This window comes from Peromyscus californicus, unplaced genomic scaffold (genome assembly GCF_007827085.1).
Source record: "Peromyscus californicus insignis strain IS unplaced genomic scaffold, ASM782708v3 Scaffold_19__1_contigs__length_69161282, whole genome shotgun sequence".
Lineage (NCBI taxonomy): Eukaryota > Metazoa > Chordata > Mammalia > Rodentia > Cricetidae > Peromyscus > Peromyscus californicus.
Window position 1 is genome coordinate 6,297,580 of NW_026294491.1, and position 14,777 is coordinate 6,312,356.

Consider the following 14,777-nt stretch of genomic DNA (forward strand, 5'->3'; position numbering starts at 1 on the left):
CCTCTCCACCTGTCCCTTGATATTAACTATTCCATCGTCATTGCTAATATTCCATCACGTGAATAATGTGACATGTACTGTGGACACGTGGGTTGCTTATCCCTTTCGACTGTGGTGGTTAATCTATAATGAACATGGCTATGCAAATACGTTGTAGACCATATTTTAAATTCCTTTGGAACTAAATCCAGAAGTGACATTGGTGGCGATGTTTCCAGACCTCAAGTTACTAGAGCACATGGAAGTTTCCAGTAGGACCTTTAACTTCCTGGAGCAGGGACTATCCCCCGGTGAGACCAGCAGCTTCCTTTGCAGCTCTGCTGCGGTCAGGACATGGAGTGGCAGGGCTTTTGAAGCGAGCTTTCTGCTTCTTCATAATAGAGAGGGACGGTGGGAAGAATGATCTGTAGCTCTGGATAATATCCATATTCCATTTAAGGATAGAGGTCTCTCCTGCTGGGATCTGTCGTAACTTTGAACACCAAAGGGAAGATTGTGGGGGTGACGCCATTATCTCACCTGAGATGCGGCACAAAGGAAGCAGAAATGCGCTCCTTTCCTCCTTTCAGTCTCTGAAGGCTCAGCCCTCCTTTCTCCCCTCCACCTTTCACCCCTGATGCCCGCTCTCATTTTAGAGATGTGGATAGCGGCTTACCAGGCGTCCCCTGCTAGTGGAGCCTGGATCCAGAGATGGAAAGCCACACTTTCTGGTTTTCCTTGCATCCCCCTTGTGTACAGGGGTGTTGTCATTTTAAGCCAATGGAGGCACAGAGAACTAACCCAGCCCCAGTACTGAAAGGCTTGCAGACCTGATGGTGCTTGAGCACTATGGGTAGTGAGTCTGACTTGCCCCACTAGTGGAGGAGCTAGGTGTGGGAAACCCTTGACGTTTATCCTCTTCTCCCTGAGGGGCAGTTACTGCAGACTTCTCCTGTAGTGCAGAGCCTGTGTTCCCCAGGCAGCCAGGCTTCTTGTCTTCATTTTGCATCTGTCTGGCCCCTTTCCAGTGTGATGTGTGTGTGTCTGCATCACTCATCCTCCTGACTTGAACAGCCGGTCACTGAGGCTGAGGCTTTGGAGTAGCAGGTGCCCTTGTAAGTCCTTCTGAAAGGCCCGTCTGAAGACAGTTGTTTGGTTTTTGTGACACTGGGGATCAAACCAGGGCCTCTCATGTGCTAGGCAGGTGTTCCGTACCAGGCACCAGGTAAACACAGCTAACAGATGCAAGGAAACAGTAGGGCTGGGAATTCTTGCCATTATTTTTTAGAAAAGAGTGGGTCTAGCCTGGGCTACATTTTGTTTAGTTTTGTTTTTCGAGACAGAGTTCCTCTGTCTTTCTCAGGTTTGTCGCTTTTGGAGCCTGTCCTGGAATTCGCTCTGTAGCCCAGGCTGCCCTTAAACTCACAGAGATCCGCCTGCCTCTGCCTCCCGAGTGCTGGGATTAAAGGTGTTCACCACTTGCCGGGCGGTGGTGGCGCACGCCTTTAATCCCAGCACTCGGGAGGCAGAGGCAGGCGGATCTCTGTGAGTTCGAGGCCAGCCTGGACTACCAAGTGAGTTCCAGGAAAGGCGCAAAGCTACACAGAGAAACCCTGTCTCGAAAAACCAAAAAAAAAAAAAAAAAGGTGTTCACCACCACTGCCCAGCCGTTGGGCTACATTTCTGAGGAAGAAGGGAGTCCTTTAGCAACAGAGGACAGAGTGCAAGAGGACTCCCTTCAGAGGTTTAATAAGACAAGGACACCACACCTCCTCAACCACAGGGGACACATGAAGAGCTCTGTTGGAAGCTGTGAGGCCAGCTCACTCCTAAGGGGTGCTTGGTTTCGGCTGTTAGCACAGCTCCTCAACTCTTCTGCCAGATTCTCTGGGAGGGGCTAACAGACAGCCTCCAGTGTGTCCCTAGGTTCCTCACATCGTCCTTACCCTGGATGACTGTCTCCCAAAGCTGCCTAACGTTTCCCTTCCATCATTCTTGGAAGTCCTTGTCTGCAGGCCTGGCTGGGGTGGGGTGTGCTATGGATGCCATCTCCCTCCTGTGTGTGTCACGGAGACCTGGGATAGCACAAAGCCGTTCTCCAGAAGCGCCAGGCCTGGGGGTCATGGCCACAGGGCAGAGCAGTGAGCATGTGTCATTGGATTGAGAGAAGATGGGGGGCTCAGAAGGCCCAGTGCCAGCAGGGGGCACCTGCAGGATGGATGGGCAGGACTCTGTTCAGGGGCCATGAAGATCTTTTTTGTCCCCAACAAGCCCTCTGACTTATTTTAATTGGTACATATATTACTCCAAAGACTCTCTCATGGGGTCCCTGGCTGATTGATTTCTGTCTCAAACCCCGATTGCAGAGGCCTGTAGGACTGTATCTTTTTATTTCTGGGTTATTGCATTGTTTATTTTGGGGGGACATGTGCACGCCATGGCATGTGTGCGGAGATCAAAGGACAGGTTGTTAGGAATCATTTTCTCTTCTGTAATGTGGGGATCGGAGACTAAACTCCAGCTGTCAGATTTAGTGGTGAAGGTGTTCACCCGCTGATCCGTCTGTCTCATCAGACTTTCCCCAGCTCAGCTGTGGTTACAGCCTGATGCACGAAGGGACTTCCTGCAAAAATAGAGTGTCACCAATCCTAGTCAGACTGAACCAGAAAAAAAAAAAATCTTAATTGTTTTTTAGATTTTATCTTACGCGTATGGGTATTTTGCCTGCATGTATTTATGTACACCACATGCATACCTGCTGTCTGTAGGGGTCAGAAGAGGGCACTGGATCCCCTGACGTTACTGATGGTTGTGGGCCACTGTGCGGGTGCTGGGGTCTTGACCACGGAGCCATCTCTCCAGCCCCAGAACTGAGTCTGGACCTCTTTCCCTCTCAGCGGGGAGAGGGAGGGTGGTGGGCGGTGGTGGAGGGTGGAGGAGGGTGGTGGAGGGTGGTGGTGGAGGGTGGTGGAGGGTGGTGGAAGGTGATGCTTCCTCTAGCTCCTTAGTGGTGAAGGAAGGCTTAGAAAAAGACACCAGAGCTGCCATGTGCAGTACCTTGCTCCCAGAAATAGAGAAGTGGCTGAGTGTGTAATCTCCATCTCCGTTGTTTCCTGTTTTATGTCCTGGTCTCCAGATACTGAAAAGATAGAGGGTGAGGAGCCCTGAGCAGAACAGCCCATGTGTCCAGGCTCTCTGCATTTCTCTTCCTTTGTCCCACAGCATTTTCAATTTTCCTAAGACTTTTCACTAATCCCCAGATAAATGGTGGCGTGGGTGTAGATGTAACCAACTGTCTTATTAAATAAGAAACACAGAACCAATGCAAAGAAGAAAGCCAAGAGATCAGAGCTAAGAGCCTTACCTGCCTACTGCAGCTAGCCTCTTCAGCCAAGAGACCTCTCCGAAAGAGAGCTACTTCCTGTCTGTCTGTCTTTATATAGACTTTCTGTTCTGCCTTCTCATTGGTTGTAAACCCAAACACATGACTGCCTCGTCACTGCCTGTCTGTAGAGGCTTCCAGGTCTTCTATGGTTGGTATTGAGATTAAAGGCGTGTGTCTCCAATGCTGGCTGTATCCCTGAACACACAGAGATCTACCTACCAAGTGCTGGGATTAAAGGCGTGCACCACCACCGCCCAGCTTTTGCTATGGCTCTAATAGCTCTGACCCCTGGGCAACTTTATTTATTAACATAAGATTAGAATCACATTTCAGTACAAATAAAATACCACCATACGTGGGTAAGTGGAGGAAGAAGTGTGTCCAAAGATTAACACGTCCCCTTTCCTTCTCATCTAGATCTTTGAGAGAATTCTCTTTATCTGGGCCATCCGACACCCCGCCAGTGGGTATGTCCAGGGAATCAATGACCTGGTCACTCCGTTCTTCGTTGTCTTCCTCTCGGAGTATGTGGGTAAGCAGCACACACCGTGTTGAGTGTGCCCTCCCTTTCCTATGCCATCTGCTTGTTTGTTTCCCCAAATGTGCCACTGGGGGCCATGCCCTGCTAGGAACGACACAGGCAGCCCTCTGCTATACCCGGAGCTGTCTGGGCAGCCGAGGCAGCCTGGAGTTTATCTCCTGAGAAGATCTCAGATCCCACCGAGGAAGGCCTGCCTCTCCAGAAGAGCCGAGCGGGTGCTTCTGTCCTCCACGAACAGACAGACAGCTTGATGGTGGGATTGGGTTGTTTTTAGGATTCTCCAACTGTGTCTCAGACCCAGTGCCCATGTGGACATTTGAGATTAAGTACCAGCATCCATGCTGGACCTCATGCTGGAGTAGGATGCTGGAGGATGGACTGGGCTAGAAGGTGTTCTGGGACCCTGGTCTTCCCCCAACTCTTCGGTCCTGAGCCTGCTGGGCTCTTGTCATTGTGGAGAACATGCTGAGCCTTCTCCACAGTCCCAGCCTCCTCCTCCAGCTCAGTCAAGCAGACTTTTGTTTTGTTTTTTGAAACAAGGTTTCTCTGTGTAGCTTTGGAGCCTGAACTGGATCTCACTCTGTAGACCAGGCTGGTCTCGAACTCACTGAGAACTGCCTGCTTCTGCCTCCTGAGTGCTGGGATTAAAGGCGGCTCAAGCAGACTCTTAAAGGAGCCAAGGAGTCTGCTTTTGCCCTTGGGTTTCCTCAGTTGCTGTCTTAGAGGTTCACAGGAGAACCATGTGTGCCCAGTGCTGTTTTCTTTGTCAAGTGAACGGACAGAGGCTGACATTAGGAATCCAAATATGTGAAGGAGCAGTCAGGTGACCACACTTACACTCTCAGTACTAGGCAGGAGGATTACTGGAGGATTGCAAGTTCTAGTCTGGACTGCATAGTGGAACCCTGTCTCAAAAGAGCAAAGAAACTTTGAATACATTATTTATAAAAACTCATTAAAAAAAAAAAAAAAAAAAAAAAAGGCCGGGCGGTGGTGGTGTACACCTTTAATCCCAGCACTCGGGAGGCAGAGGCAGGCAGATCTCTGTGAGTTCGAGGCCAGCCTGGTCTCCAAAGAAACAAGCAAAACTCCTAACCAACAAAAAAAGAACATTGAAGGAACCCCAGAAACCCACACATACCCAAATTAAAGCTCTTTACCATTTGTAAAATGCTGTGGCATGCCGAGCTCAGTACCTACCCCCAGCAGCTCTGGAAGGGTAAGGTAGATGTTGCAGCCTATTTTACAGGTTGGAAGATCCCAGGGTGAGTGGCTTAGTGAGTTTTCCAAACTCCAAGGCAGATCCTCTGACCTTATGCCTGTGCTCTCTCTTCTCCTGCCTTGATCAGAGCTGAACTCAGAGTCTTATCCTTGGTCTCTGATGGGCCGCACCGCCGCCCTCGCCGCCCTCCATGTCACAGTAGGCAGCAGTTCTGTGGTCTTTGATTCTTCTTCTTTAAAACATTTTAAAATGGACTGTTGTGTATGTGCACGGGCTGCTTGTCTGTTTACCATGTGAATGCAGAATGTTTGCCAATGCTCTCAATGGCCAGAAGAGGGCAGCAGATCCCGTGACACTAGAGTTATGGGTGCTTGACCAGCTGCCCAGTGTGGGTGTTGAGAATTGTACCCTGGCCCTCTGCAAGAGCAGGAAGTGCCTTTAACCACGGAGCCAGCTCTCTACCCAGTTGTTTTTTATCGTCTTTAAATGTATGCGTCTCTTTTAAAAACACTTCTATTATTTCGTGTATGCAAGTGTTTGCCTTGTCTGCAACATGTGCATGCCTGCTGCCTGTGGGGACCAGAAGAGGGCGCTGGTCTCCTGGAGCTAGAGTTATAGACGGTTGTGAGCCACCATGTGGGTGCCGAGAATCAAACCTGGGATCTCTGGAAGATCTCTCTCTCTCTCTCTCTCTCTCTCTCTCTCTCTCTCTCTCATTAATACTTCATTTTCCTGTATGTCAGGAATTGAGACTTAAAATTAATTACTATTCCAGCTAAATGGCATATTGTTTCAACACCATATATAAATTGCACACCTTTTCTTTATCTCTCCCTACTCCTTTTAAAAACACTTCTTCAAGCTGGGTGGTGGTGGCACACACCTTTAATCCCAGCACTTGGGAGGCAGAGGCAGGCAGATCTCTGTGAGTTCAAGGCCAGCCTGGTCTACAAAGTGAGTTCTGGGACAACCAGGGCTACACAGAGAAACCCTGTCTTGAAAAAACCAAAACAAAAACCAAAAAAACAAAACAAAGCAAAACACCCCACACTTCTTTAGTGTGTGTGTGTGTGTGTGTGGTGTGGTGTGTGTGTGGTATGTGTGTGGTGTGGGGTGTGTGTGGTGTGGTGTGGTGTGTGTGTGTGTGGTGTGTGTGTGTGGTGTGTGTGTGTGTGTGTGTGTGTGTGTGTGTGTGTGTGTGTGTGTGTGGTGTGGGGTGAGGACAACTTGCAGGAGTCAGTCAGCTCTCTGCACCATGTGGGTTCCAAGAATCAAAATAATATCTTCAGGCTCGGTGGCCAGCACCTTGCCTGCTAAGCCGTCTCACAGACTCCTAGAATCGACCTTTTAAACCTGAAACCTTATCATGCCCTCCTACCTCCTCATCCTCTGAGTGACTCCTTCCTGAGAAGCCGCCCTCCTGAAAGCCCTCCCTAAGACCCCAGGCATACATACTGTCCCATCATGTCCACCTGGAACTTACTAGTACCCCATAGCTGAGTTATTTCCAGTAGCACTTCATATGCCACTATTTCCCTCTCCCCCTCCATCACCAGACTCTCATGCTTGGAGGCCAGAGACTATCTGAAGATCCCCCCTCCTCCCATGCCTTCATTGTGGCTTCTACACGTACATAGAAGAATGAGACCCATATCCCATGGTTTGGGCACAGGATACTCCAAAACTAGTGGAGCTGTGCCAGGCGTGGCCACTGGGGGGCAGTGTATCCCACTTCTGAGCTGCACCCAGTGACTGTCAGGTCTGTCTCCGAACTCATGGCGGGTACACTTAGGGACTGGGATGGGGGCCATAAGCAAAGCAAAACATCCTGCCCTCCACTCTTAGATACTTGTTCAAAGAGAATGAAAACTTATAACTCCTACAAGACAGAACAAGAATATTCACAGCAACTTCAACAGAACAAGAATATTCACAAAGGCTGGAAATAACTGCACTAGCTGATCGTAGCTGTTCATGCTGTAGGGTCACAGTGTTAGGAGGGTTGAGAACCACTGTCTAGAGTGAAAACAGACAAACAAGCCCGTATTTATGTATATGGTTGGGAGAAACAGATGCTAAGTTGGAAAAGGTGGGAAAGTGCTTACTAGATTCTGTGAAGTGTTGTCTTAGCCTGCTTTGTGTTGTAAGGACAAAATGCCCTCAGGCCTCTTGGCCGGTTTTTGGAAGAAGTGGCCACACCATCCGGGTCAGGATAGTAGCCCTGAGGGAGGGAGGTGTCGGATGCCCGTAGGTGCAGGGACCAGGTGCTTCCCTGCAGCCTTGGCAGCTTCCACCTCGGTGGAGTAATTCTGACCAGCAAAGCAGAGCTAACCATCAAGAGACCAAGAGATGCTGCTGGCTGGTCCCCAGAGCCGAAGGCAGCGAGGAGATGGTGAGGAGATGGTGGCGGAGCTGCGTCTGGAGAGACAGTAAGGCAGTTGGAAGTTAATAAGGAAGGAGGCCCCAGGTCTGTTTCATCCAAATACTGTGGACGCAAGACAGATCCACGCTGACTTCCAACACCTGGCTTCCATGCCCATTGTTGAACAGCTGAGTCCCACGGGGAAGAGCTGTGATTCCTGTAGTCAGTGGCATGAGGAGTGACTGACACTCTGAGGACATGTATCAGGGACTGTGGGGGTCCAGCCCCTCGATAGTCCCCTCCCAGGGTCCGGGAAGAATCTACACCAGCTAATAATTAATCTTTGAAGAAAAGAAATGAATCTATGTACATGAAATTCCTTAGTCCATATACTTTGTTACAAGCATATACTCTGCTCTCATTTTTAGCTCCTTTCTTGCCCGATTTCTCTTTACATTTATCTGTTGTCCCCTCCAGGTTCTATCTTAATTCCTTCATCTAGTTCTGCCCCTTCTAGGTTCTCATCCATCTAGTTCTTTCCCCTATCAGCTCCTCTCCCATCTCCTTCTCTCTCATCTTGTTCTTCCTCATCTTGTTCTTCCCCATCTGGTTCTTCCTCTCTCCCATCTCGTTCCTCTAGTCCTCTCTTCTAGCCCTTCAATCTAGTTCTTCCCCATCTCAGTTTGTTCCTCTCAAGCTCTTACCCATCTAGTTCTTCCATTCTCTTTTCTCTTCTCTGTCCTCCATGTGCCCCAGAAGTCCCGGTATATATACACTTATAAGCAGAAATCCCTTGGCAATGCAAAGCCAGGCTTCCAGGGTCAAACGGAGGGGTGATAAGGATCATATAGAGGGGCAGTAACCATTAATTATCATTTGCAACCCCAAAGGGAAGTGACCAATGGGGAAATGAATTAACTAAAGGCTAAATTCAGGTAATATCTAAGAAGAGGGCTCTTATGTGCTCAACTATAATCTTAAATGTGATTGGTAGAAAATGTTAAGAAACTTTAAGTTGCTAGGTCAATGGGAGAAAATAAAACTGTCTTCTTTTTTCCTGTGGCTTCTATCTGTTCAAGCTATCTGCCTTTTTTCTGCAGGGTGAGGGAAAGTGTGCTCAGTCGCTAGGCAACCTGTGTACAGCTAGATGCCTCTGGTGATAGTCAAAGGGAGATCTGGAACCAGAGGTAGGGTTTGGGAAAGGAGGAAGTTAAACCTAATTGGCACATCCGCCAGGCCTTCTCAAACAGGTAGCCCAGATGCTTAAGTCTGTGCTTAGAGAGTATAGAGGTATCTCTGATAAAGTACTTTCCTCCATCTGGGGATGGACCTGGCCGGATGTTGCCAATGATGATAATTACAAGGAGGCTTGAACTGGGATTCTGGCTGAGCATAGCTGTCAGCACAGAAGGTTATCTAAATATTCCTAGAAGTGGTTAGGTAAGGAGTTAGAGGTCTATAAAGTTAGTAAGGCTGTAAAAAAGGGGGGGTCCGAGCTGAATTGTGTAAAGCTATTACTTAATGTCCACTTGACCTAGGCGGTGTCTCCTTGTGGAATTTATCTTAAATCAGGAGACTTGCATATGGACTATTATTACTGCTAGTCCTTGAAAGTGGCCAAGGGAGATATCTGATTCCAGAGAAAGCCTTTCCTGAGGCTGTTCTCCAAATACCTGGAATGTGTATGTCCAGAGAGTGATCAGTCCACACTGTTAGCCCTTCTTAGGGAAAAGTCAATTGGGAAAACTGTGAAGGCACACATGATTTTATAACAGAAGACAGCTGATATATAACAAGCCAAGTAACACCAAAAGCTCCTTGGAATTTGACTTCCTCTGTAGGAATTCCCTGATCCCTCCAGGTAGTGACTTTGCCATAACCAGCTGAGTTCTTATGATATATTCCTGAGGCCCGCAGCAGACATGGGCCCCGCCTGGGACCCCAGCTCGCTCTTAAAGCTGCTTCTTGGAAGAAGCAGCCTCAGGTAAGACAGGCAGACAGGGAGTGTGTGAAGTCCTCCCAGCCGTGTGAAAACTACTGGAATGCTAAGCTGAGTGGTATCCTTGTGTGGGAGTGCTCCCTGGGGAGTCCACTGCTGGGTTTCCTGTCACTGAGGGGGTGAGTGCTCCCTGGAGGTCCACTGCTGGGTTTTCTGTCACTGAGGGGCTAAGTGCTCCCTGGGGGTCCACTGCTGGGTTTCCTATCACTGAGGGGGTGAGTGCTCCCTGAGGGTCCACTGCTGGGTGTCCTGTCACTGAGGGGGTGAGTACTCCCTGGGGGTCCACTGCTGGGTGTCCTATCACTGAGGGGGTGAGTGCTCCCTGAGGGTCCACTGCTGGGTGTCCTGTCACTGAGGGGGTGAGTGCTCCCTGGGGGTCCACTGCTGGGTGTCCTGTCACTGAGGGGGTGAGTGCTCCCTGAGGGTCCACTGCTGGGTGTCCTGTCACTGAGGGGGTGAGTGCTCCCTGGGGGTCCACTGCTGGGTGTCCTGTCACTGAGGGGGTGAGTGCTCCCTGGGGGTCCACTGCTGGGTTTCCTGTCACTGAGGGGGTGAGTGCTCCCTGGGGGTCCACTGCTGGGTTTCTTGTCACTGAGTGGGTGAGTGCTCCAGTGGCAGGTATGGCTTGTCAAGTCAGGGTATATCAGACCTAGCTTTCTCTCCAAGCAGTGAGCGCCACCTGTCCCTGGCAATCATTAGAAAGCCTTAGAAGGGCAGGTGGTGGTGGTGCACGCCTTTAATCCCAGCATTGGGTTGGGGGGAGCCAGGCAGATTTCTGTGAATTCAAGGCCAGCCTGGTCTACAGAGCGAGATCCAGGACAGGCACCAAAACTACACAGAGAAACCCTGTCTCGAAAAAACAAAAAACAAACAAACAAACAAAAGCCTTAGAAGGTTATGTGTATGCTGGCCTTTCCTCTGCCCCCTTGCCCTGAACCCCCATGTTGTTTGGGTTCCTGTGATTAAGGGTCCTCCATCTAGTGCCCAGAGGCTGACCTAATAGCAGCTCCTGAGCTTTGCTAAATGGAAGCAATAGAACCTAGGACAGTGGAGAAAACCTGGAGGGATAGTGGCAGTGTTTTTAAAGACTTGTTTTTATTTATAATGTGTGCGTGCGTGCGTATGTGTGTGTGTGTGCACGTGAGTACAGGCACCTGTGGATCCTAGAGGAGTTGATTCCCTGGATCTGGAGCTATGGGCAGTTTTGAGGCAGCTGATGTGGATACTTGGGAACCAAAGTTGTGTCCTCTGCAAGAACAGCGTGCATCCTTAGCCACTGGGTCATCTCTGCATACCCCTCTTGTTTTTTGCTTTTATGTGTGTGTGCCATGTGCATGTAGGTCCCTATGGAGGCCAGAGAATGGCATTGGATCTCCTAGAGCTGGGATTACAGGCAGCTGTGAGCCGTTCCATATGGTGTCGGGACCCAAACTCAGATCCTCTGTAAGAGCAGCAAGTGCTCTTACCACTGAGCCACCTTAGAGCCCACACACTGGTTTTTAACATTAATTTTAATCGGGATAGTGTTATTCCCAGCTGCCTAAACTGTCCCAACTGTAGCCAGACCTTGTGTGTCATTCTGAGCTAAGTGTCAGTGCTCTGATTGACAGGCCCCATGTGACGGTGCCTCTGGGGCCAGCAGATTCTCTGCACCTCCAAAATGTTTCTATGACAAGCAGAGATGTGGACCTCCTGGGACAGAGCCACCTCCCTGTGGATTTCTTCTCCAGGACAGCCTGAGGCTTTCCTCAGCCTGCCTTTTAGAGAGCCTGGCTATAGCCCTTTGGTCCCTCCACCTCACCTTTTCTTTTTTTTCTTTTTTTTTTTTTTTCGGAGACACGCTTTCTCCATGTAGTTTTTGTTCCTGTCCTGGATCTTGCTCTGTAGACCAAGCTAGCCTCAAATTCACAGAGATGCGCCTGGCTAGTGCTGGGATTAAAGGCGTGCGCCCCCGCCCCCGCCACCGCCCCCCCCCGCCACCGCCACCGCCACCGCCACCCCTCTACCTCTCCACCTTTTCTTTTCATGCTGGAGGATTGTGTTCTCATGGTCTTGTCTGCTGACACCAAGTCAAGTCCTGGCATGAGAATGTCAGGTGACTAATACCAGCAGTGTTTATATGGTCCTCCAGCCACCTGAATTATACACAGGAAGGTAGCTGTGCTCTTGATTACTCAGAGGGGTGAGGCAGGAGGATTACTTCAGGGGGTTGAGGCTGACCTGGACAACATAGTGAGACTCCATCTCAAAACAAAACAAAACTGTTCTTTCTTATTTCTTTAAATATATGGTCATTTACTTTTTCTTAGTTTGTATATAGTGTATGTAGGTGTGAGTGTGTACAGATGTGGGTTCACGTGTATAGAGGCCAGAGGTTGGCAGTGGTTGACTTCAGTTGCTTCTGGGTTTTTTTTTTTTTGGGGGGGGGGGCGGGGTGTTGAGACAAGGTCTCTCACTGGATCCAGAGCTCATCAATTCAGCTAGGCTGGCTGGCCAGTGAGCTTCCGAAATCCCCATCTCAGTGCTGGGATTATAATGCTCATTATTGATGCTCACTGTTGAGGGTCTGAGACGTCACAGTAGACGTCTGCTGCGGTCCAGCCTCAGGCCCTCACGCTTTCACGGCAGGTGCTTTATCCTCCTGGCTATCACCCCAGCCCCAGTGCACTGTGATCAGAAAATACTGTGCAAGAATCCTTTGGTTTTTGAGACAGGGTTTCTCTGTGTAGTTTTGGAGCCTATCCTGGATCTCGCTCTGTAGACCAGGCTGGCCTCGAACTCACAGAGATCCTCCTGGCTCTGCCTCCCAAGTACTGGGATTAAAGGTGTGTACCACCATGCTCAGTTTATTCAAGGGATTCTTATGAGTCTGGTTTCAAAAGAAAAGGAAGGAAGGAAGGACAGACGGATGGACAGAGGGACAGAGGGACTGGGAACCAGTGAGGGCCTCTGCAGGTGATGGCTTTGAGTGTCTGAGTCCCGTCTGATCACAGAGCTGGGATTGCCCTGGGACCTCCCAGAGCTCTGGAAGTGCCTGGAGCAGTGAGCTGCCAGCTTTGAGGAGAACTAGCCAGTTTCTCCTCAGGGCTTCCAGCCTGTTAGTGAGGCTCCTGCTGCACCAATTGATCTGGATAAGAGTTCTCAGTGAAATCAGCGTTGACTGGAGCCACCGCTCCGGTGCATTTTACCAGCCAGTCAATAGCCGTGTTCTCGTCCAGCCCAGAGAGGGCAATTTTGTTTTCATAAAGAGCTGTTTGGTGTCCTCCTTTGGATGCATGCCTCTTAAAATAGCCCTAAAAAACCCTTAAACTCACTCCCTGCTGCCATACACGCATGACAACCAGACAGGCCCTCGCCTGAGGCAGAGAGGCTGGCGAGCTTTCCTGTTGAGCTCCAATTATGTGTGGAGTTTCCTCAAGTGGACGGTTAATAATCCTTCTGAACAGATTGTTTATGCTGAGTGAAGCCCTTCAGAGCCCGCTCCTCCCTCTCTGCTGCTTTTCCCAGTGTGCTCAGCTCCATCCTCCCTGTAGGCAGAGACAGAGCTATGCACACCCACCCCCAGGAAGTGCAGTGAGCTATCCCACCACCAGTGAATGCCAAGGGCACATGACTGACCACAGCCCCCCAACCTGAGGCCCCCAGACAGGGTTCACTTCATCTGTAGTCCCTTTGCCCCAGCATAGCTGAAGGTTTGGAGATGGTACGGTTACTGGGTGAGCACCTTGACAACTTGTGACTCCTTGTTAAATGTGATTTTTCCTGCTTAAAACCGAAAGATAGGAGCAGAAGGCTGGGAAGTAGGACCGGTAAGGGGCTCCTCAGGTGAGGGGGCGTGCCACCAGCCTTAGGACCTGAGTTCAGTCCTGGAATCCATGTGGTGGATGGAGAGAACCAACTCCTCCAGGTTGTCCTCTGACCTCCACATGAGCATTGTGGTACTGCTGTGCATGCGCTTACACACACACACAGTATGTGTATGCGTGCGCACACCACATACACACAAATAAATTAAAATGAAAAAAGAACTTTGAAATTTGACTTTTTTTTTCCCCCTTTTTCCCCCAAGACAAGGTTTCTTTGTGTAGGCTGTTCTAGAACTCACTCTGTAGGCCAGATTGGCCTTGAACTCACAGAGATCCACCTCCCTCAGCCTATGAGTGCTGGGATTAAAGGCGTGCGCCATCACCACCTGGTTTTGACTTACTTTTTAGGTATACTTTGGGGTGGTGGGTTTGTCTCTCAGATTCAGTGTGGCTTCAAATAATAGGGAGCAGATGTCAGTGGCTCCAACCAGACAGTGGTGTGTTTGTCCTTCCCTAGTGATGATGGTAGAATCCCGGCCACAGCTGTGGAGCTTGTTCCAGGCCAGCAGAGGTTAGCACCGCGCATTTAACTGTCCTCGCCTCGTGCCCGGGCTGGCACTGGTGTCACTGCTCCGTCCCTGGGCTGGCACTGGTGTCACTGCTCGTTAACAGGTGATGAGCTGAGGGACAGAAAGCGGTGCTACGTCCAGAGTGACCGAGACAGTGAGAGGCACAGCCCAGACTGAGTTCTGCAGCCTGGCTTCAGAGGGAACCTGTCACCACAAAGCACGGCGGGCGGTAGGTCTGGGAGGCAGCCCGGCCCCGTTGTCTCCGGGGCCTCCACTGTCTCTGTTGCTCTGCCCTGTGTGCTCCCCGGCCCCGCTTGTAGTGTGCTGGAATGCTAAAGCGAGCAGGTTGCAAAGGACCTCAGTTTACTAGAAGGTTGGACACAGTGGCACACATCTGTAATCCCAGCCCCTAGGAGCTAGAGGCAGGAGGATCGTAGGTTTGAGGACAGCCTTGATGGTGTAACAAAATGCTATCACAAAATAATAATAAATAATAAAAATATCAAAATTATAGAATTTTAAGAAATTATTGGGGCTGGAGAGATGGCTCAGAGGTTAAGAGCACTGACTGCTCTTCCAGAGGTCCTGAGTTCAATTCCCAGCAACCACATGGTGGCTCACAACCATCTGTAACGAGATCTGGTGCCCTCTTCTGGCCTGCAGGCATACATGCTGTACACATAATAAATAAATAAATCTTAAAAACAAAACAAAACAAAACAAAACATTGACCTGGCAAGATGACCAGCAGATGAAAACACTTGCTGAGCAAGCCCAGCCACCTGAGTTCAGATCCCCAGAACCCATGGAAGATGCCAGATGTGGTGGCGTGTGTCTGCAATCCAGCATGCCTTCAGTGGGGTGGGAAAAGGCAGAGACAGGAGAATCGCCTGGAATATGCAACAGGCAGGAAC

The 14,777-nt window shown here is 49.9% G+C and overlaps 1 protein-coding gene across 1 annotated transcript in view; it reads left to right on the forward strand.

The window, feature by feature from the left end:
- Tbc1d22b (TBC1 domain family member 22B) overlaps positions 1-14,777 on the forward strand; it is a 63,081-nt gene that overhangs the window by 31,143 nt on the left and 17,161 nt on the right. The window contains exon 8 of the mRNA XM_052744475.1: positions 3,782-3,896. Within this exon, the coding sequence (XP_052600435.1) occupies positions 3,782-3,896 (115 nt within the window). The remainder of the gene's footprint in view (positions 1-3,781; positions 3,897-14,777) is intronic.